Source organism: Branchiostoma lanceolatum, chromosome 8 (assembly GCF_035083965.1).
Source record: "Branchiostoma lanceolatum isolate klBraLanc5 chromosome 8, klBraLanc5.hap2, whole genome shotgun sequence".
Lineage (NCBI taxonomy): Eukaryota > Metazoa > Chordata > Leptocardii > Amphioxiformes > Branchiostomatidae > Branchiostoma > Branchiostoma lanceolatum.
Window position 1 is genome coordinate 17,307,258 of NC_089729.1, and position 15,309 is coordinate 17,322,566.

The following is a 15,309-nucleotide window of genomic DNA, read 5'->3' on the forward strand; positions in this document are numbered from 1 at the left end:
TTCACAGCTTGTATTTACTGTATACAAATCTGATGTGTTACGCCTCAAGCCACTTTACTTTTTATGCAAAGCAAGTAAAAACAACACAGTGAATAAGACATAGTAGAAGTGACTACAATAATCTGTCATTCAAGGTTAATAAACTTTATCAATGTTGATGTTACATATTTCTCTTGCATAGGAATGCTATGTTTGTTGCTCTGTAAGATACTGCATATCACCAAAAGATGGTGGGTTTGAATTACACTTTACACACAGTACCTGCCTGTCTGCTAAAGCCTGCCCCCTTCTTTACCAGTACATTTTTGAAATATGATACTTCATAAGCACATTACTCGTCTTTGTGTCAATATTATTCATTTGCACTGTACTGCCCTGGCATCTTAACAATGAGAATTTCCAAGCCACAAAAACCTATCATACATACCATAACAATTATAGCATTATTGTCCTTGGCAATACAAGGTAATACAAAGTCAGAAAATAACAGCAGTGTTACGAATAAACAATTAGATTAGATATAAAACATATAACATTACTCATTGGTTTTGGCTGTGAAAACATGAAAACACCTACTAATGCCACTCACTCTGTTTGCCAAAGCTACCTTTTGAAATGTCTATTTTCAGATAATGTTACATGTACTATGTTGCATAATATGTGCTTTCATACAAATATATATCCATTAAATACATTTAGTGCGGATGCAATTGCTTAAAGATTGATATGGTAAATGATGAGCTCTCTTGGCATGTCTCGGCAAAATATACATATAAGGAGGTAGCTAGAGGATACTTTAAGAAGTCTAAGAAAAATATATCTGCAAACGGGAACGAAAACGTCATATCGACCAGCAAACATTAACTAGGTTGCATCCAGTTTTGTGGATTGTACCGGCTCCACAATGCAATTCATACAGACAAAATAAACAACTAATTATAACTAAAACAAAAAGGTGTTCAGAAGGAATCTAAACAAAAAAGTATTGTTACACGAGGGGGTAAATTGTACCCCGGCAAAATTTAAAAATGGAATGGCCCTCAGGTAAGACGCGTCACCAGAACGATGATGATGATTGGTATGAAGATGACCAATGGGATGACAGCTATCATCCACCTGTACTGCACTTTGTTCTTCAGCATCTGATAGGTCGTTAGGTTCCCTTCTTTCTTGGCCACCTTTGCCTGGAAGAAAAGTGCCCATGGTAAGTTGCCTTCTTTTGTTTGCCAAGTCTTTCAAACACTGCATCCACTTCAAAACCAACGATGCTTTATTGTTAGAGTCAGTGCTCATCCTCTTGAAATAGAGCGGTATAGAAAATTACCTATATACGAAAGACTTGTGTAAGTATTGCAGTACAAATGCCGTGGAAGACGAAATACACTTTATTTCAAACTGTTCATTTCACGAAATGAGTTGTTTATTCAGACCACTAAAATCTATCCGAATTTCTCTAAGCTTATAGACAAAGAAAAGACTTTTCTTCTTTTAACTACCAAAACCCCACAAATTATAGAAAAGGTGGGACATTACGTCTTCCACTGCTTACAAAAGAGAAGTCAAACCCTTCACTAGCTATAGACAATTACGTTGTATAATTTAGATAAGCAGCTTTTATACCTATTTTGTATCCTGTTCTAATTTATGTATGTTATCTGCATTTAGCCTTCGGGCATGAATTTGCAATAAACCTATTATTATTGTTTGCCGAGATGCTGTTTACTAAATAGCCCAAGCCGCCCCAAGGTAAATCACAACTTACCATGCGAGATTCTTTGACACCCTTCGCTATCCACACAGGAATACAGCAGCCAAACCCGGTACACAAGTACCACAAAGTCTTCTTGATGCCCTGTTTGACCTCTTCGCCTTTTTGGTCGTCTTTTTTGTCAATTTGAACGGAGGTAGAACCTTCAACTTGGAGATTCTGAACACTCAGAATAACGCCATCTGGCGTGGAGTCCTGTCCTGCAGCGTTTTGTTTGACGTTATCGTTTTCTATTTCCTTCTGGATCGCTCCATCCTCGTACACTGGGTTGGTCTGGGGGACGAAACAATTGAGAGTATATGTAATAAATGTAAAAATACATGTACCGTAAAGTAATAGCCTTGTGGCCCTTAGTTCAACAATACCCCCCTCTTTATAATATAATAACTTTATTGCCAGTTCATGCCCGAAGGCTAATTGCAGACAAACAAGTACATGGAAATACATGGGAATCGATATAGTTATCTAGTCTACAATGAAAGTTCTAACGTTATATCAACTAAGGTTGACTATGAAGGCAGTGGAAAATGAAGAGACCCACGTTTTGTATCGTAAGTGGGTTGGTTGATTTTAGTAGTAAGATTAATTTTTGTAAGTTAGTCAAATGGTGAAAGCTAGGGGAATTAACGGAAGCTGTTTTATATAATTCGTTTCTTTCGGCGTCATATAGAGGACATTGGCAAATAAGATGTATTTCATTTTCCACTGCGTTCATTGTACAAAACTTACACATTCTCTTGTGAGCAAGCAGCTTTTTATATCTACCCTTTTCTATTTCTAGTGGGTGTACGCTGATATTTTTATAAAAGTATCGTGGAGTTAGCGCTAGTTGATACTATGAGGATAGCCGTGGGTAGTGAGAAATGCTAGTTAATTTAAAGTCTCATGCCCTAGCTTTAATAATGTAGTGATGATCCAGATACTTTTAATTCCAACTTGATTTGTTGTTCTAAATTACTATTCGTACGAACACTACCAAAACGGGGCGTGGTCATCCCATACCACGATATGGAAGTTTGTATCATATCATCGTAATATAACGCACCTGTCCCGCTACGTCGTTCTGTTCCAAAACTACTGCCTCCGCTACCACCGCAGTCTCCCCACCTTCGTGCACGGGTAACTCGATATTGTGTACCAACGTTTCCTTGTCCATCTTGCTCCCCTGCAGCTGGCTGAAACAAAAGCAGCACCATTTAGTTTTAGGTAATTCTACAGCAAGTATCCTGAATACGAGCAAGGAGGTCCCCCTTGATACGAGGGAATAGCCTACATTGGGTTATGAATGAATGAATGAAAGACCTTTATTGTGCATTCCTGCCCCGAGGGGCTAGGTACAGGTCGTCTAACTTAACACATGGACCATACAAGGACATAAATACAACAATACAAGCTGTAGACATATAGAGTAGACAAACGTGTTATTAAACTAAGTTAGTCCAGTAGAGTCGACTTCTTCTCGCTTCTTTGTACATGTGTAAATGTATGAACAGATATAGTACAAGTCAATTTGCCTAGTACGTAGCTTGCATAAAATCTATTGTTTTCAATATGCAGTGCGGTACCGACGTCAATGAAGTCAAACAAAGAAAGCAGTAGAAAAGAAATAGAGTAAACACATGTGACCTATTTAGTACGTCTGAAAGCATGTCATGATTTACAAGCATCTACAAATGAGAAAGTGATACTAGTTTATGAGAATTCACAGGTGGTTTTTATAATGCAGTGAGTCACATTCGTGCCCACGCACGATTTTTTTACCGATGTAGTGTGGTATGGGGAGCAATGTGTTTGGTGTAACAAAAAAACAGTATAATTCGTCATTTTGCAATACTCTTTCCAGACTGGTACTATTAATTGTCTTTAGTTTTGCAGAATATTTGTGAAAGGTGCGTCACATATAATTTGACGACTACATGTAACCAAAAACGAAGGCATTATTTCTATCATCATTTCCTGTCAAAGTACTCGTGTACTTCGTGTGCCAAGTGTAATTATAAGTGCTCGCACGCATACAGATCTATGCATTAACGGGTTATACCTAAGTAATGCCATGTCCAAACATGGAAAATAGATTACGTTTCGATAGCTTGTGCGATATTACTGAGCACGGTCACGCTATTAATGGATTTGGAGGTCACAAAAGGCGATACAATTTTTGCACATGTAGATTTTATCATGTAGTATCACAGAACACTTCGTCATGTACTAGAAATATGCCTCAAATTAATGAAATAAGGTGTCTAGAACAAACCCGACTTTTTTACGTTTTGATTTTGAGGGAGACAACATATACGACATTGAAATGAACAAAATGGCGACGGTATTGACAACAGACAATGCTATTAGCTATACTAGACTACTGTATTAGATTACATTACAGATATTTCAGCACGCGATCGTTGTATGAGGGTTCATCAGAAATGGACATATGATACATGCAAAGGTACACCTGTTGTGAAACAAAAGTCAAAACCGAGATCGAATAGGAAGCAGTCAGAAAGAGGTATTGGATTTCAAAACTAATCAGATGTTTTTGTGTCAGGAACATCAACACATATAGAATCTCAACTCACCTGAAGATAGATAATGTAGAAACTCGGTTGCAATCAGTTGTGTCGTGTGGTACGTCCTTGTAAGTAAAAGATTCGTCACATGTTCATCTTAAAGGACGTTGTCTTGAAATTCTTCGAGGGATTTTCCGTGACGAGTCAACGGTTGGCACGACTTCCGTTACGTGGGTTGGACAGGTAATCGACCTTTAGCACGTACCGGTTCAGCAACTTCTGTTTGCTTTGTCATTCCCCTGGGACAATGTGGTGTATACAGGTGTGGCAAGCTGCAGTGTTTTATCGAATCCCTAGATGCCGCTAGAAGACCGGCCCAGATATCAGCGGCAACGACAACCAGTGTTCTGGACTAGACAAGATCGTCAATTTGTTGATGACTTCATAGCGCCTTCTATCTCAACAGTTTTGCTTAACAATATTCTGGTTTATAAAGATGGAAACAACTAATCTTTGTTAACTTTCAAAATGACCCCAGTAACCAATGGCAATGGTATCCTAGTGGTAAATTATATACACATGTAATTTTCAACTTATCCTTCCAACGTAAACGAGCACGTTTCTGCAGTTGTATTGAAAGTATAGTATATTGTATTTCATACTGATGAAAACACTTTAACATCCCCAAAATGTTATCCGAGTCATACAAGAAAACTCAGTCAATTGTGTATTGTATTGTATTGTTTAATTGTACTAGTACCAAGAAATAATTATGTAACTAACATGTATTAACGGCATATTTGCTTTTGAATTTCTTGGGCTCTAATACGGTATAAGGCAGTGACTTCCTACAAAGGTTCAAACAAACAAACAACATTGCATCCTATTACAAGTGTAGAAGAAACTAATGCTAAATGACACTGGTAATAAAGTCTGCATTCCTGGACTTTTAAATATCACTGCCATCATTTGCCATAAATGAACTGTCATAACATTGCTTGCCTTAATTTCCTTTTAAATTTCAAATTGAATTACAATCAGATGAAAGTTGTAATGGGGTTGCAGTATGCAAAATTGAAATAAAAATATAAGGAGGTTCAAATACAAAAATATTTTACCCTCTCAAAGCTTTGTCTCAATAGTGAATACAAAAACACATACCAACAATTCTTAAGGATGAAATTAAGAAAGCCCAAAAAAACATCACACTTTGTACGATGTTTTTATTCATCCTTACATTAGAATAATCGTGTTGCCTGTATCTGGGTCTAATATTCTTTGAAGATTTCTAAATATAATATTACTTTTTGCAATGTGCTGCAGCCATTATATCTCTACAAATTAATGCAAAGCCCTTAATATTTCTAACAATTTACTCAAATACTTAACAAAGATTTATCCAAGGAGGTTAAATATTAACCTCCTTGATTTATCATAAGACCTATTTACCTTGCATGCTGCCGAGATAGCTTCATATCTTCTAATAGAGTAATCGCAAAGATACCATTTATTTCTAATAAAAATCTTCAGGTACTCTGAGATGAAACATGCAACTGACACCACCCTACCCTAGTTGAAAGATTTTTATTTTCCATGAAACATACAGATATTTGAGATTCTCCTCTAACAATCAGTCCCTTGCAAGCAAATCCCGACATTAAGGCATAGAGGAGTGAGACTAAATATCTTTTAGTATTCCTTTAGGCCACACCAATTTAATTTCTGGGTTAACAGATTTTCATTTCCAAAAAAAAAAATTTTAGAAAAAAAAATCATGAAAACAGAAGGCTGGCCCAGCCTTCTGTTTTCATGATTTTTTTTTTCTAACCTTTTTTTTTTGGAAAATAAAAATCTGTTAACCAAGAAATCAAATTGGTGTGGCCTTAGGGTGTTACATGTACATGAAACATAGCAAGTATACTACATGTGCGGTGAAAGCAAAGGCTACTATCCCATGTTACAGTTACTATCCAGTTACTACGTGACTTCTATTAGTTCCCTGTTACTAGTGTTAGTAGCATGTTTTGTATTGCGTCTTGAAGTATATGTAGCCAGGCATGTCAGCAGCTTGCATTAAATTTTTCAAATTTTTCTCCTTTTTTTTTCTTGAATATTTTTCTTCTGTACAGCCATGCACGAAATGAAGACATACATAGAGTTCCAAGTATGTACAGACGGCTCAAGCTATGGTTATTTCTTTCCTGCTCTCTTGTCTTTGGCCGCTGCGGCTGCCTTTGCGTCTCTTTCTGTAAGGGTCAAGATACAACAGGTCAAACAACTGTATACATGCAAAGATAAATACATTTCTTAAAGCTATTTTCCTACCCCTGCATCAGGTAAAATGTTTTGTTTCGTCCATTGGATCCGCGGATTATGTTTCTCTGCGTATCTATGTGTTGTTAATGTGATATGTGTATGTATGTAATGTGAAATGCAATAAAGAAAATTAAAAAAACGATATATCTAAAATACAAAAAAAATGTTAGCTACATATGAGAATAAAATTAATGTGTTATGCATGTGTAGTAAGGTCCATACAGTTTTGACTGAAAATCTCGTTGATTTCCTTTGCACAGGAATAATAAAGAGGTAGGAAGATGTCTCCATTTGCTTGATGGCAAAACAAAAATAATAAAAATATTTTAGGCATCTCAACATGGGTTCTACTACATGGTAACATGTTGTATTACTGATAGCCATTCCTAATAAAGGCTCCACCCCTAGGGTGTTGCCAAAAAGAAATGTGATTGCATGGGAGCGACTTCCTATGTCTTACCTTGTTTTTCTGCCTCCTTCTTCTTGGCTGCCTCCTCTCTCTGCTTCTTAATGAGAGCAAGTCTAGCGAGATCTGCCCGGGCTTCGTCTGTTTTCCCCTCGGCATGCAATTTTAGATAGTTGGCTCTGGCTTTCTGCTTTTCAATCTCTTCCCTAGTTGGAACACAAAGTAAAACTCAAAGAGTTAGTTACCATTTAAAGAAACCATGATCGCAAGCAAGTACAAAAGATAAATCTTCTAGTATGGGAATGATACATTGTTGATAGCATAATTGTTATCTTAACTTAAAAAAACAATTACTATTTGTAGCATGGGAATGATACATTGTTATTAGCATAATTGTTTTCTTAGAGAAACTTAAAAAAACAATTACGATTTGAATCTTATTTTTAGAATAAATCACATGTGTTTTGTCAAGTGGCTTGAGAATATGAAGCAATTCATGCAAAAGGACTTGAAGTAACAGAGGTGCACTTACTAAAAACTTTACTAGTATTCATGGCCATATCTTACTAGCTTTGGTATTATGACAGCTTTTACCTTTTTTAGGACATTTATTTATATTGTTTAAAATAAATACAAGACTTGCCTTTCTTTCCTAGACAGCCTTGGTTCCCCCTCTGTTGCAGCCTGCACATCCATGTCTGTGACTTTCTTCAGCTTATTCTTGGCTCGGTTGGGATTTTCAACCTCTATTAGATGCTCTACTCCCTTTGGTTTTCCATCCTATTTCAGGGTCATACACAAATTGTAAGAGTGAGTTTTCGTTTGTCACAACTACATGTACATGTACAACACGCACCGATGAACAATCAATCAATCTCACCAAATGCAAATGCATGTAAATGATATTTGTGATACTGATACTTTTGGATATTTGCAATAAAATTAAGGGAATGAGAAATATCAATACTGTACATGAATAGTGAAATACAGCAGCATTACAGCCTAAACAAAACAGTACACAAATATAAATGCACTCTACTTGCAGTAACAAAAACGAAAAAAGAGGTCTTATACCTCTAGAGCTCTGTAAAATATTTTTTTTGTTTTTGTGAATTTCTTGTCTTATCCATCATTGTGAATTTCTCACTACCTCTGTCTAATAAGTCATTTTCCTGCCAGCCCCACATTATGTCACTCTACAATATTCAAATACAAGCCATGGACACACACCAACACAAATATAAACAAACACACAGACCGGGATCAATTTTGGCGCCATTTCAAGCCAACCTTCCCATCCTGCCAGTCTCTAGTTACACCATCTTCCCACCTCACATCCTGTCACTCTAAAACATTCAAATAACTGGACACACACCATCACAAACACACAAACAATACCTCCTTTTTCCAGAGGTAAAAACCAAGCCCAGATTTACCTCTTCGTCTGAGCTGTCTTCCTCTTCAGATGAACTAGGAGGTAAATCCCCTGGGTTCCCCGTGGCCATGCTCTTGGCTCCCTTTTCTTCCTCCTCCTCCTCCTCTTCATCACTATCTATCAGACCTTTCTTTTCCTGTGAAAAAAACATGGAAAACAACATTACCAATAACACCCTTTTCATACAGTGAGATTAACACTTCTGCCAGCTGAGGCTGTATCTGTATCTGTGTTGTATATAACACCAGTCCTGCATAATCTTGACTATTAAATTACATGCACTGCAGGGCTCGAAATAGTGGGTGCATGTGCACCCAAAATTGGAGCTGTGCACCTAATTTTTGACTGTGGGTGCACTGGTGCACCCAGATATTAGTGTAGGCTACAGGGTAAAGGTACTATTGTACACTAGTATCAAGAATATTCTTGAAATGTAAGTATCAGAAAAAGCAATATAACCCTTTGTTGCACTTTATTTGAAATTTGGAAGGTAGCCATAGAATTACAGATTGAAGTTCTTAATCATATTCATAAGAGTGTTAAACTTTGTAATTATGTTTTGACATTCAACTTTATTTAATGTGGTGCACCCAAATTAGTTTCTGTGCAAGTAATTCTTTTGGTTGGGCGCACCAGTGCACCAGTTTCCAAAAATGAATTTTGAGTCCTGCAATGTATTTCATCATATTTATATCTATACTTCTTACGCTCATGTTTTCAGCCAAGCACACCAAATCAACCCTACTCTTCTTGTGTTGCATTCTTTTCGTTCACACATTTGACTCTAGAGGCTTACGCCTGAGGCTCCCCCATACACTGGGCCGCCGGCTTTATGTCATCATCTGAAATGACGAAAGCAATCCTTACCCGCCATTGTCGGTCCTTTTCTTGAGTTAAAGCCTGTTGTCGTAGTTCCTCTTCATTAGTGAACTGTCTATGTCTGCCTTTGTGGGACTTCTTAAAGCCACCTAAATATAAAACAGCCAAATTAGCATATTTCAGAACGAGATACCTGTAATACATAAAATTTGTTAAACTTTAGTTAGTAAATCTATTCTACATGTTACAATGATGGGGCATAGATGCATAGCCACAGAGCTCAAGTCAAGTCAAAGTCTTTATTTTTCTTCGAAATACTTGTGCGGCCACATCTATTATTTTGTCTAAATCTGTCTTTTTGAAAGTATTGTGGTTTAAAGTCAGCGTACATGCACACATTGTGCAAGCTCTACATAAGTAATAAAATGTGTCATATCTTGTATCAAATCATAGTTTTCATACATATGTGGCTACTGTGAAAGATAAGGCACATAATACCATTGGTTTTATTTGTGACAACAGTTAAATTATGACTATATTGGCGCCAATTTGAACAGTTGAAATCTTGACAGTATCATCTACCTTTGAAACCATAACAAGTAAAGCACCTGACTGGGGAGGGGGGTCAATGAAAACCCAGATGGGGATAATATCATGTGAAAAAAAAAAACTTAATTCACATGATTGTGAAAAAATCAAGTATGGACGTTTCAAAATGTCCATAAAGACATCAATTTGACTTACCTCCGCCACCTCTACCTCCCCTGGGCATCTTGGAGCAACTGTTGTCAGGAACGTTGGACCAAAGTTGGTCAAATTAGGAACCAAAATTCCGAAAATATTGCAGATTTCAGACGACAAAGATTGCAACACTGCACATGCAGGGCCCGCGCTACCCACTATGCTTTGTTACTTCCGGTTGAAGAAAAATTAAAAATTTCCTATTTTTTCTGCAAGATTCATTCATCTATTTGTATTAGAATCAAATTTATTGTTTTTTAGATCTAAATTTTTGTGATTTGGGGCAACATACTTCGACTTTACAACATTTCTTTAAAAACGTTTTCTCACAACCTTTGACCTGTGACGTCACTTCCTGTTGTACCCAAGCTACATTATTTTTCCGTAGTCCATACAGTACAGTTTGTTGAAGTATTTTTGTCGTAAATAGCGGGTTCTTAGTGTCTAAATAACGATGCCTAAGGTCAGGAGAAGCAGGAAGCCTCCACCAGAGGGCTGGGAGCTGATTGAACCTACGCTGGACGAACTGGACCAGAAAATGAGAGAAGGTAACGTTGGGTAACCTAAATTCGTGGGGTACTTAAAGTCGGGATTTTTCGAAAACGGGGTATTTAGGGATATGTGCTAGATGCAAAATCAGTTAAACGCCAGCAATGCAAAGCAGATAGACTAACGTATTCAGAACACTGGCTGAAAAGCTTCGATAACCATGCATTAGAAGTTGGCGACGTCAAAAACTCTCCGTCCCTTATTGACAGAGTCTGGGGGCTTCGTGGGAGAATCACCCAGCACGGTTGTTCGCTGGTTTATAAGACAAATGTCACATCTCCTGCCTGCTAAACACAATTATTTATAAGACAACTTATTACAATCTCTTTTGCTAACCTGCAACTGGATTCTAAGTGTGATCAATCATCAAAACTCCTCTATGTTGCTACAACCTACGGCACGTGTATTTTCCCGCCGCCATATTGTTAACCAGAATCCTGTTGTCAAGCAGACGACAAAGGTTTGTGAGGAACACTTTTTTGTCTAAATGCTGCGTGTGATAGTGGACTGAGGAAGATATTTTCCTCAAAGTTTGCTCCTAACACAACAAGGAACACATGGACATAGTAGTATTACCATTGCTACGGCATCCAGCTAACTTCCCATGAATAATGTAACGTTACACGTTGCCCGATGATGACGATGGGCCGACTTTGAGTGAAGTTCTACCGACTCAACACACGGGTTGTTCCCGAACTGGCCTGATGTGTGCGGTACGGCCGTTTTTTCGTGTATTTTTTTTACTTGGACACGTCTATATCCATAGCACTCTCCTCAAGCCAAGGATAGAACGAATAGCTGCTGTATAAAATGTGATTAGCGGTAAGATATTCAAGACGAATCTTCTCTCCCGAATTAATGTGCCCCCCTGTCCGACAGCACCGTTATTGTGCGTACGGCGGACGGTAGTTTCAAGTTGAAATATTATGGTGTCAGCACGACTAGAGACAAAATCTACCATATATATGATTAGTGCAAAGATAGTACATGATACTGACAGAATTATAGAAAAAAAGGATGGTTTATTGTTCTGCTAGATTGATTTCAGTCAACCATTATCGGAAAAATCCCGAATTTATGTTACCCAACGTTAACAAAAATTCCTAATTTTTTTTTTTGCCAAAAAAACTCTTTCATTTTATTATAGTCCCATAAATTTTATCATTTAGTGCAGTGTACGATGGTTTGTAGACCCAATAAGTTGTTCATAACAGACTCTTTCTGAAGGTATATGTTTCTACAGCAGCTTTACGCCAATTTTTAAGTAAAGACAAATCAATGCCTTGGGCCATGCAAAAAAATGATGCCCCCCCCCCCCCCATTTTTAGATAAATAATTTTCAGGACCGCAGATATGCAAAGCCGATGCACAGATGTGTATTTTCAAACTTGTGCAATTTCAAACCAATCAAGTCAACAATCAGCCATGAGCTTTTTATATTTTAGCTCTGGCCATTGAACTAGAAGTATGGCTGGGGCCTTTGCTCATGAAAATTGCAACAAGCCTAATATATACTTTGTTTCCAAAAATAATTTTATCAGGTTGGTAGAAAATAGGATATGGAAGATTCTCACCGCAATGAGTAGCCGATGTAGGTGGCCCTTTTGCGGTGAGACTGAGAACACTGTCCAAAATATGGTTTGTATCCCCCCTCGGTCATCGACAGAGAGGATAACAGACGCACCTGGTGGATTAAGGAGGCAGTCTGGATAAGGAAGACAACGCCGGTGATGAACCGAGACGAGGGGGGATACAAACTTAGCCATATTTTGGACAGTGTTCTCACCGCAAAAGCGCCACCTACATCGGATACTTATAGCGGTGAGAAGCAGTACTCCAGTCAGAAGCTCTGAAGAAGGTGTCTGATAGACATCGAAACGTTAGCAAGTGAGATCAATACCTGGTTGTGTATAAAGAATCTCCCATATCCAATATACTTTGTTGTTTCTCTGCCTATCCCTGTTTCTGATGTCTTAACCTTGCTCACAGCTGAGACAGAACCACACGAGGGGAAGAGAAAGGTGGAGGCACTCTGGCCCATCTTTAAGATTCACCACCAGAAGTCTCGCTACATCTTCGACCTGTTCTACCGCAGGAAGGCAATCAGCAGAGGTAACCAACTATAATCCTTTATTTATTTATTTATTAATCTTTAGGGTGGTCCCTTCAGTTAACATTGTAACTGATTTCCAAGGGAGCCTTTCAGTATTTAATCATAAATTCGTTATTGTTAAAACTATCACAGTATCAGGCTGTTAAAATCTCCAAGCAGATGTAGGGTGTCACTAAGTTAAGTCTCATCGTACAATGTTTTCAAGTTGGCTTTGTAGCCCATTTGGTAAAATAGTACATGACACCTGACTGTTCAGTTGCATTTTGTAACAAAGAATAAATCAATAGAATAAAAGACTTTTATACAAGTTCAAATGAGCATCATTTAAACCCTTGCAGTCTTGCTGGCTAGGAATTGTGGCTTTTTGTGACTTTCACATCTGTCGGGCTATCTCGCCTCATACCCACCTGATGAGTAAAATACTTTTATGATAAAAAATAAAAGACAAGCTCAAACACAATCTAACCTTAGCACTTGCGGTCTTGCTTTTGCTGGCTAGGAATTGTGGCTTTCCATGACTTTCACATCTGTTGGGCTATATGTTACCTCATACCCACCTGATTAACATAATTTCCCATCATCTTTTACCCCATTCAGAGCTGTATGAGTACTGCCTGAAGGAGGCGATAGCAGACAAGAACCTGATAGCCAAGTGGAAGAAGCAGGGTTATGAGAACCTCTGCTGTCTGCGCTGCATCCAGACAAGAGACACAAACTTCGGCACCAACTGTATCTGCAGAGTCCCAAAGAGCAAGCTGGAAGAGGTGAGAACTGTTGATTTTTTGGATGTCAGATGACTCAGCCCATTATACCAACTCGGCCCAGTCAACTCAGCCCATCTCCCTAGTCACCTCGGCCCCAAAACCTCAGAGTCAACAGTTTGAAGCTGTATGACACAAAGACGTGGTCTGTAGTAAAATCATGTTGATTGCCTAAGCACCGGCGGTATGTGTCTCCAAAAACCTCAAACTAAGTCAACAGTTTGAAGTTGTCTGACAAAAAAAGGCGGTCTCTATTAAAATCATGTTGATTGCCTAAGCACCGGCGGTATGTGTCTCCAAAAACCTCAAACTAAGTCAACAGTTTGAAGTTGTCTGACAAAAAAAGGCGGTCTCTATTAAAATCATGTTGATTGCCTAAGTGCCGGCTGTATGGAGCTCCAAAAACCTCAATTACGCAATAGACATTGTTACTAAAATGTACATGTACATGTATGTTACTACCCGGGACACAGCGGGTAAACATTAAAAATTGCAGTCATGAGGTTGTGGTTTAGAAGGTGTTTTTTGCTTTATTTTGTGGTAATTTGGCGATGGGCCGACTTGACCTCGGCGATTGGCCGACTTGACCACCACGATGGGCCGAGTTGACCAGATTTGCGATGGGCCGAGTTGGAAATGGGCCGAGTTGTCCTGATACCGTTTTTTTGTACAATAGGAGAGGAATGGCATTATGAGACTACGTCAATGACAAGGATATTTTCATGGTGCATATGGATCACACATTGTAGTTCTTTTAAGGAAAGGGATAACGGTTCAATGTTCAAAGCCTTGTCACATACTGTAAGTTCATATACATTTGCAGTGGTTTTATTTTGCACTAGGAGGGAAAGGAGGTTTTTATGGGGGTTTTTAATTCGCAGTTGAAACAGTTCTGTAGTACAGTATAGTCATACAAAGGGAGATATACTTGTGTTGTCACAAATTCGTGTTGCAGAGATCACCACAAAAATAAAACCACAGTGAAAGTTTTAAAATGTAAAGTACTAAGATATCCTTTTGATTGTATTGTGATGGTGATACAAGTTGTATTTTGTATGTAAGGACTGTCTGTGGTAAAAATGCATGAATTTTAGACGTTACAGTATCTGGGACTAACGTTTTCTCGTCCTACAGGGCCGTATTGTGGAGTGTGTACACTGTGGCTGCAGAGGTTGCTCCGGATAGAGACAGTCATCTACATCATCTGATACATTGTTGAGTCTATGACTAAGACCTAGAAGGCCGAAGATTCTTCAGTATTTGTTATTTTGTATTGTTGGTGAGACTGAACTTAACATACAACGTTAGATCTGAAATAAGTTATGGCTGTACTCTTGTTTTACTTCAGTTTTAGATCTCGTTAAGTTATGAAGCAAATATCACAAACTGTAACGATAAAATCAGGCATGCACTGTACCTATGACATTGAACACTTAACCAGCTCCCTGTTGCGGAGAAATTGTGATACCTAAATTGTACTGGATAATGAGCTAAGTAGCAGGAAGAAAGTTAAAGATTTATGGTGACCTAGCTATGGCCCTGTTGATCAGGTATTCTTTGTGCTTGAACTGAACCAAGAATAGAAACTGCATTAGTACAGAATAACATTAAAAAGTTTGATGATGCAATTCCATGAGCAGGTTCAAAGATATATGCAAGAGGAATTTACCTTGTTCTTGTTGAAAGACTTGCATCCATGAGCATGTTTCTGTAGCCATATGAAAGTGAATCTGCAAAGGACAAATGTCATCAGGTTTTATCTATGTTTATGAGGATCAGCATTAGGATTTTTATTTTCCCCCCCAAAAAAAAATTTAGGAAAAAAAAAAATTCATGAAAACAGAAGGCTGGCCCAGCCATCTGTTTTCATGATTTTTTTTTTCTAAATTTTTTT

General features: G+C 38.0%; 3 protein-coding genes across 3 annotated transcripts; 1 reads left to right on the top strand and 2 right to left on the bottom strand.

The window, feature by feature from the left end:
• Positions 1-128: 128 nt before the first annotated feature.
• LOC136439913 (uncharacterized) lies at positions 129-4,574 on the bottom strand. Its single transcript, XM_066435580.1, has 4 exons — positions 4,345-4,574; positions 2,814-2,943; positions 1,763-2,041; positions 129-1,184 (listed from the first exon to the last, which is right to left on the bottom strand). The coding sequence occupies exons 2-4, from the start codon at positions 2,922-2,924 to the stop codon at positions 1,041-1,043; spliced, it is 534 nt and encodes a 177-aa protein (XP_066291677.1). The 5' UTR covers positions 2,925-2,943; positions 4,345-4,574; the 3' UTR covers positions 129-1,040.
• Positions 4,575-6,162: 1,588 nt separating this feature from the next.
• Positions 6,163-10,165, bottom strand: LOC136439912 (28 kDa heat- and acid-stable phosphoprotein-like). The gene is made up of 6 exons (XM_066435579.1): positions 9,996-10,165; positions 9,300-9,400; positions 8,434-8,568; positions 7,641-7,777; positions 7,052-7,203; positions 6,163-6,521 (listed from the first exon to the last, which is right to left on the bottom strand). The coding sequence occupies exons 1-6, from the start codon at positions 10,021-10,023 to the stop codon at positions 6,466-6,468; spliced, it is 609 nt and encodes a 202-aa protein (XP_066291676.1). The 5' UTR covers positions 10,024-10,165; the 3' UTR covers positions 6,163-6,465.
• A 184-nt stretch (positions 10,166-10,349) lies between these two features.
• Positions 10,350-15,213, top strand: LOC136439914 (protein BUD31 homolog). The gene is made up of 4 exons (XM_066435581.1): positions 10,350-10,540; positions 12,531-12,653; positions 13,252-13,418; positions 14,550-15,213. Exons 1-4 carry the CDS (start codon positions 10,447-10,449, stop codon positions 14,598-14,600), a joined length of 435 nt encoding a protein of 144 aa, XP_066291678.1. The 5' UTR covers positions 10,350-10,446; the 3' UTR covers positions 14,601-15,213.
• The last annotated feature ends 96 nt before the right edge of the window (positions 15,214-15,309 follow it).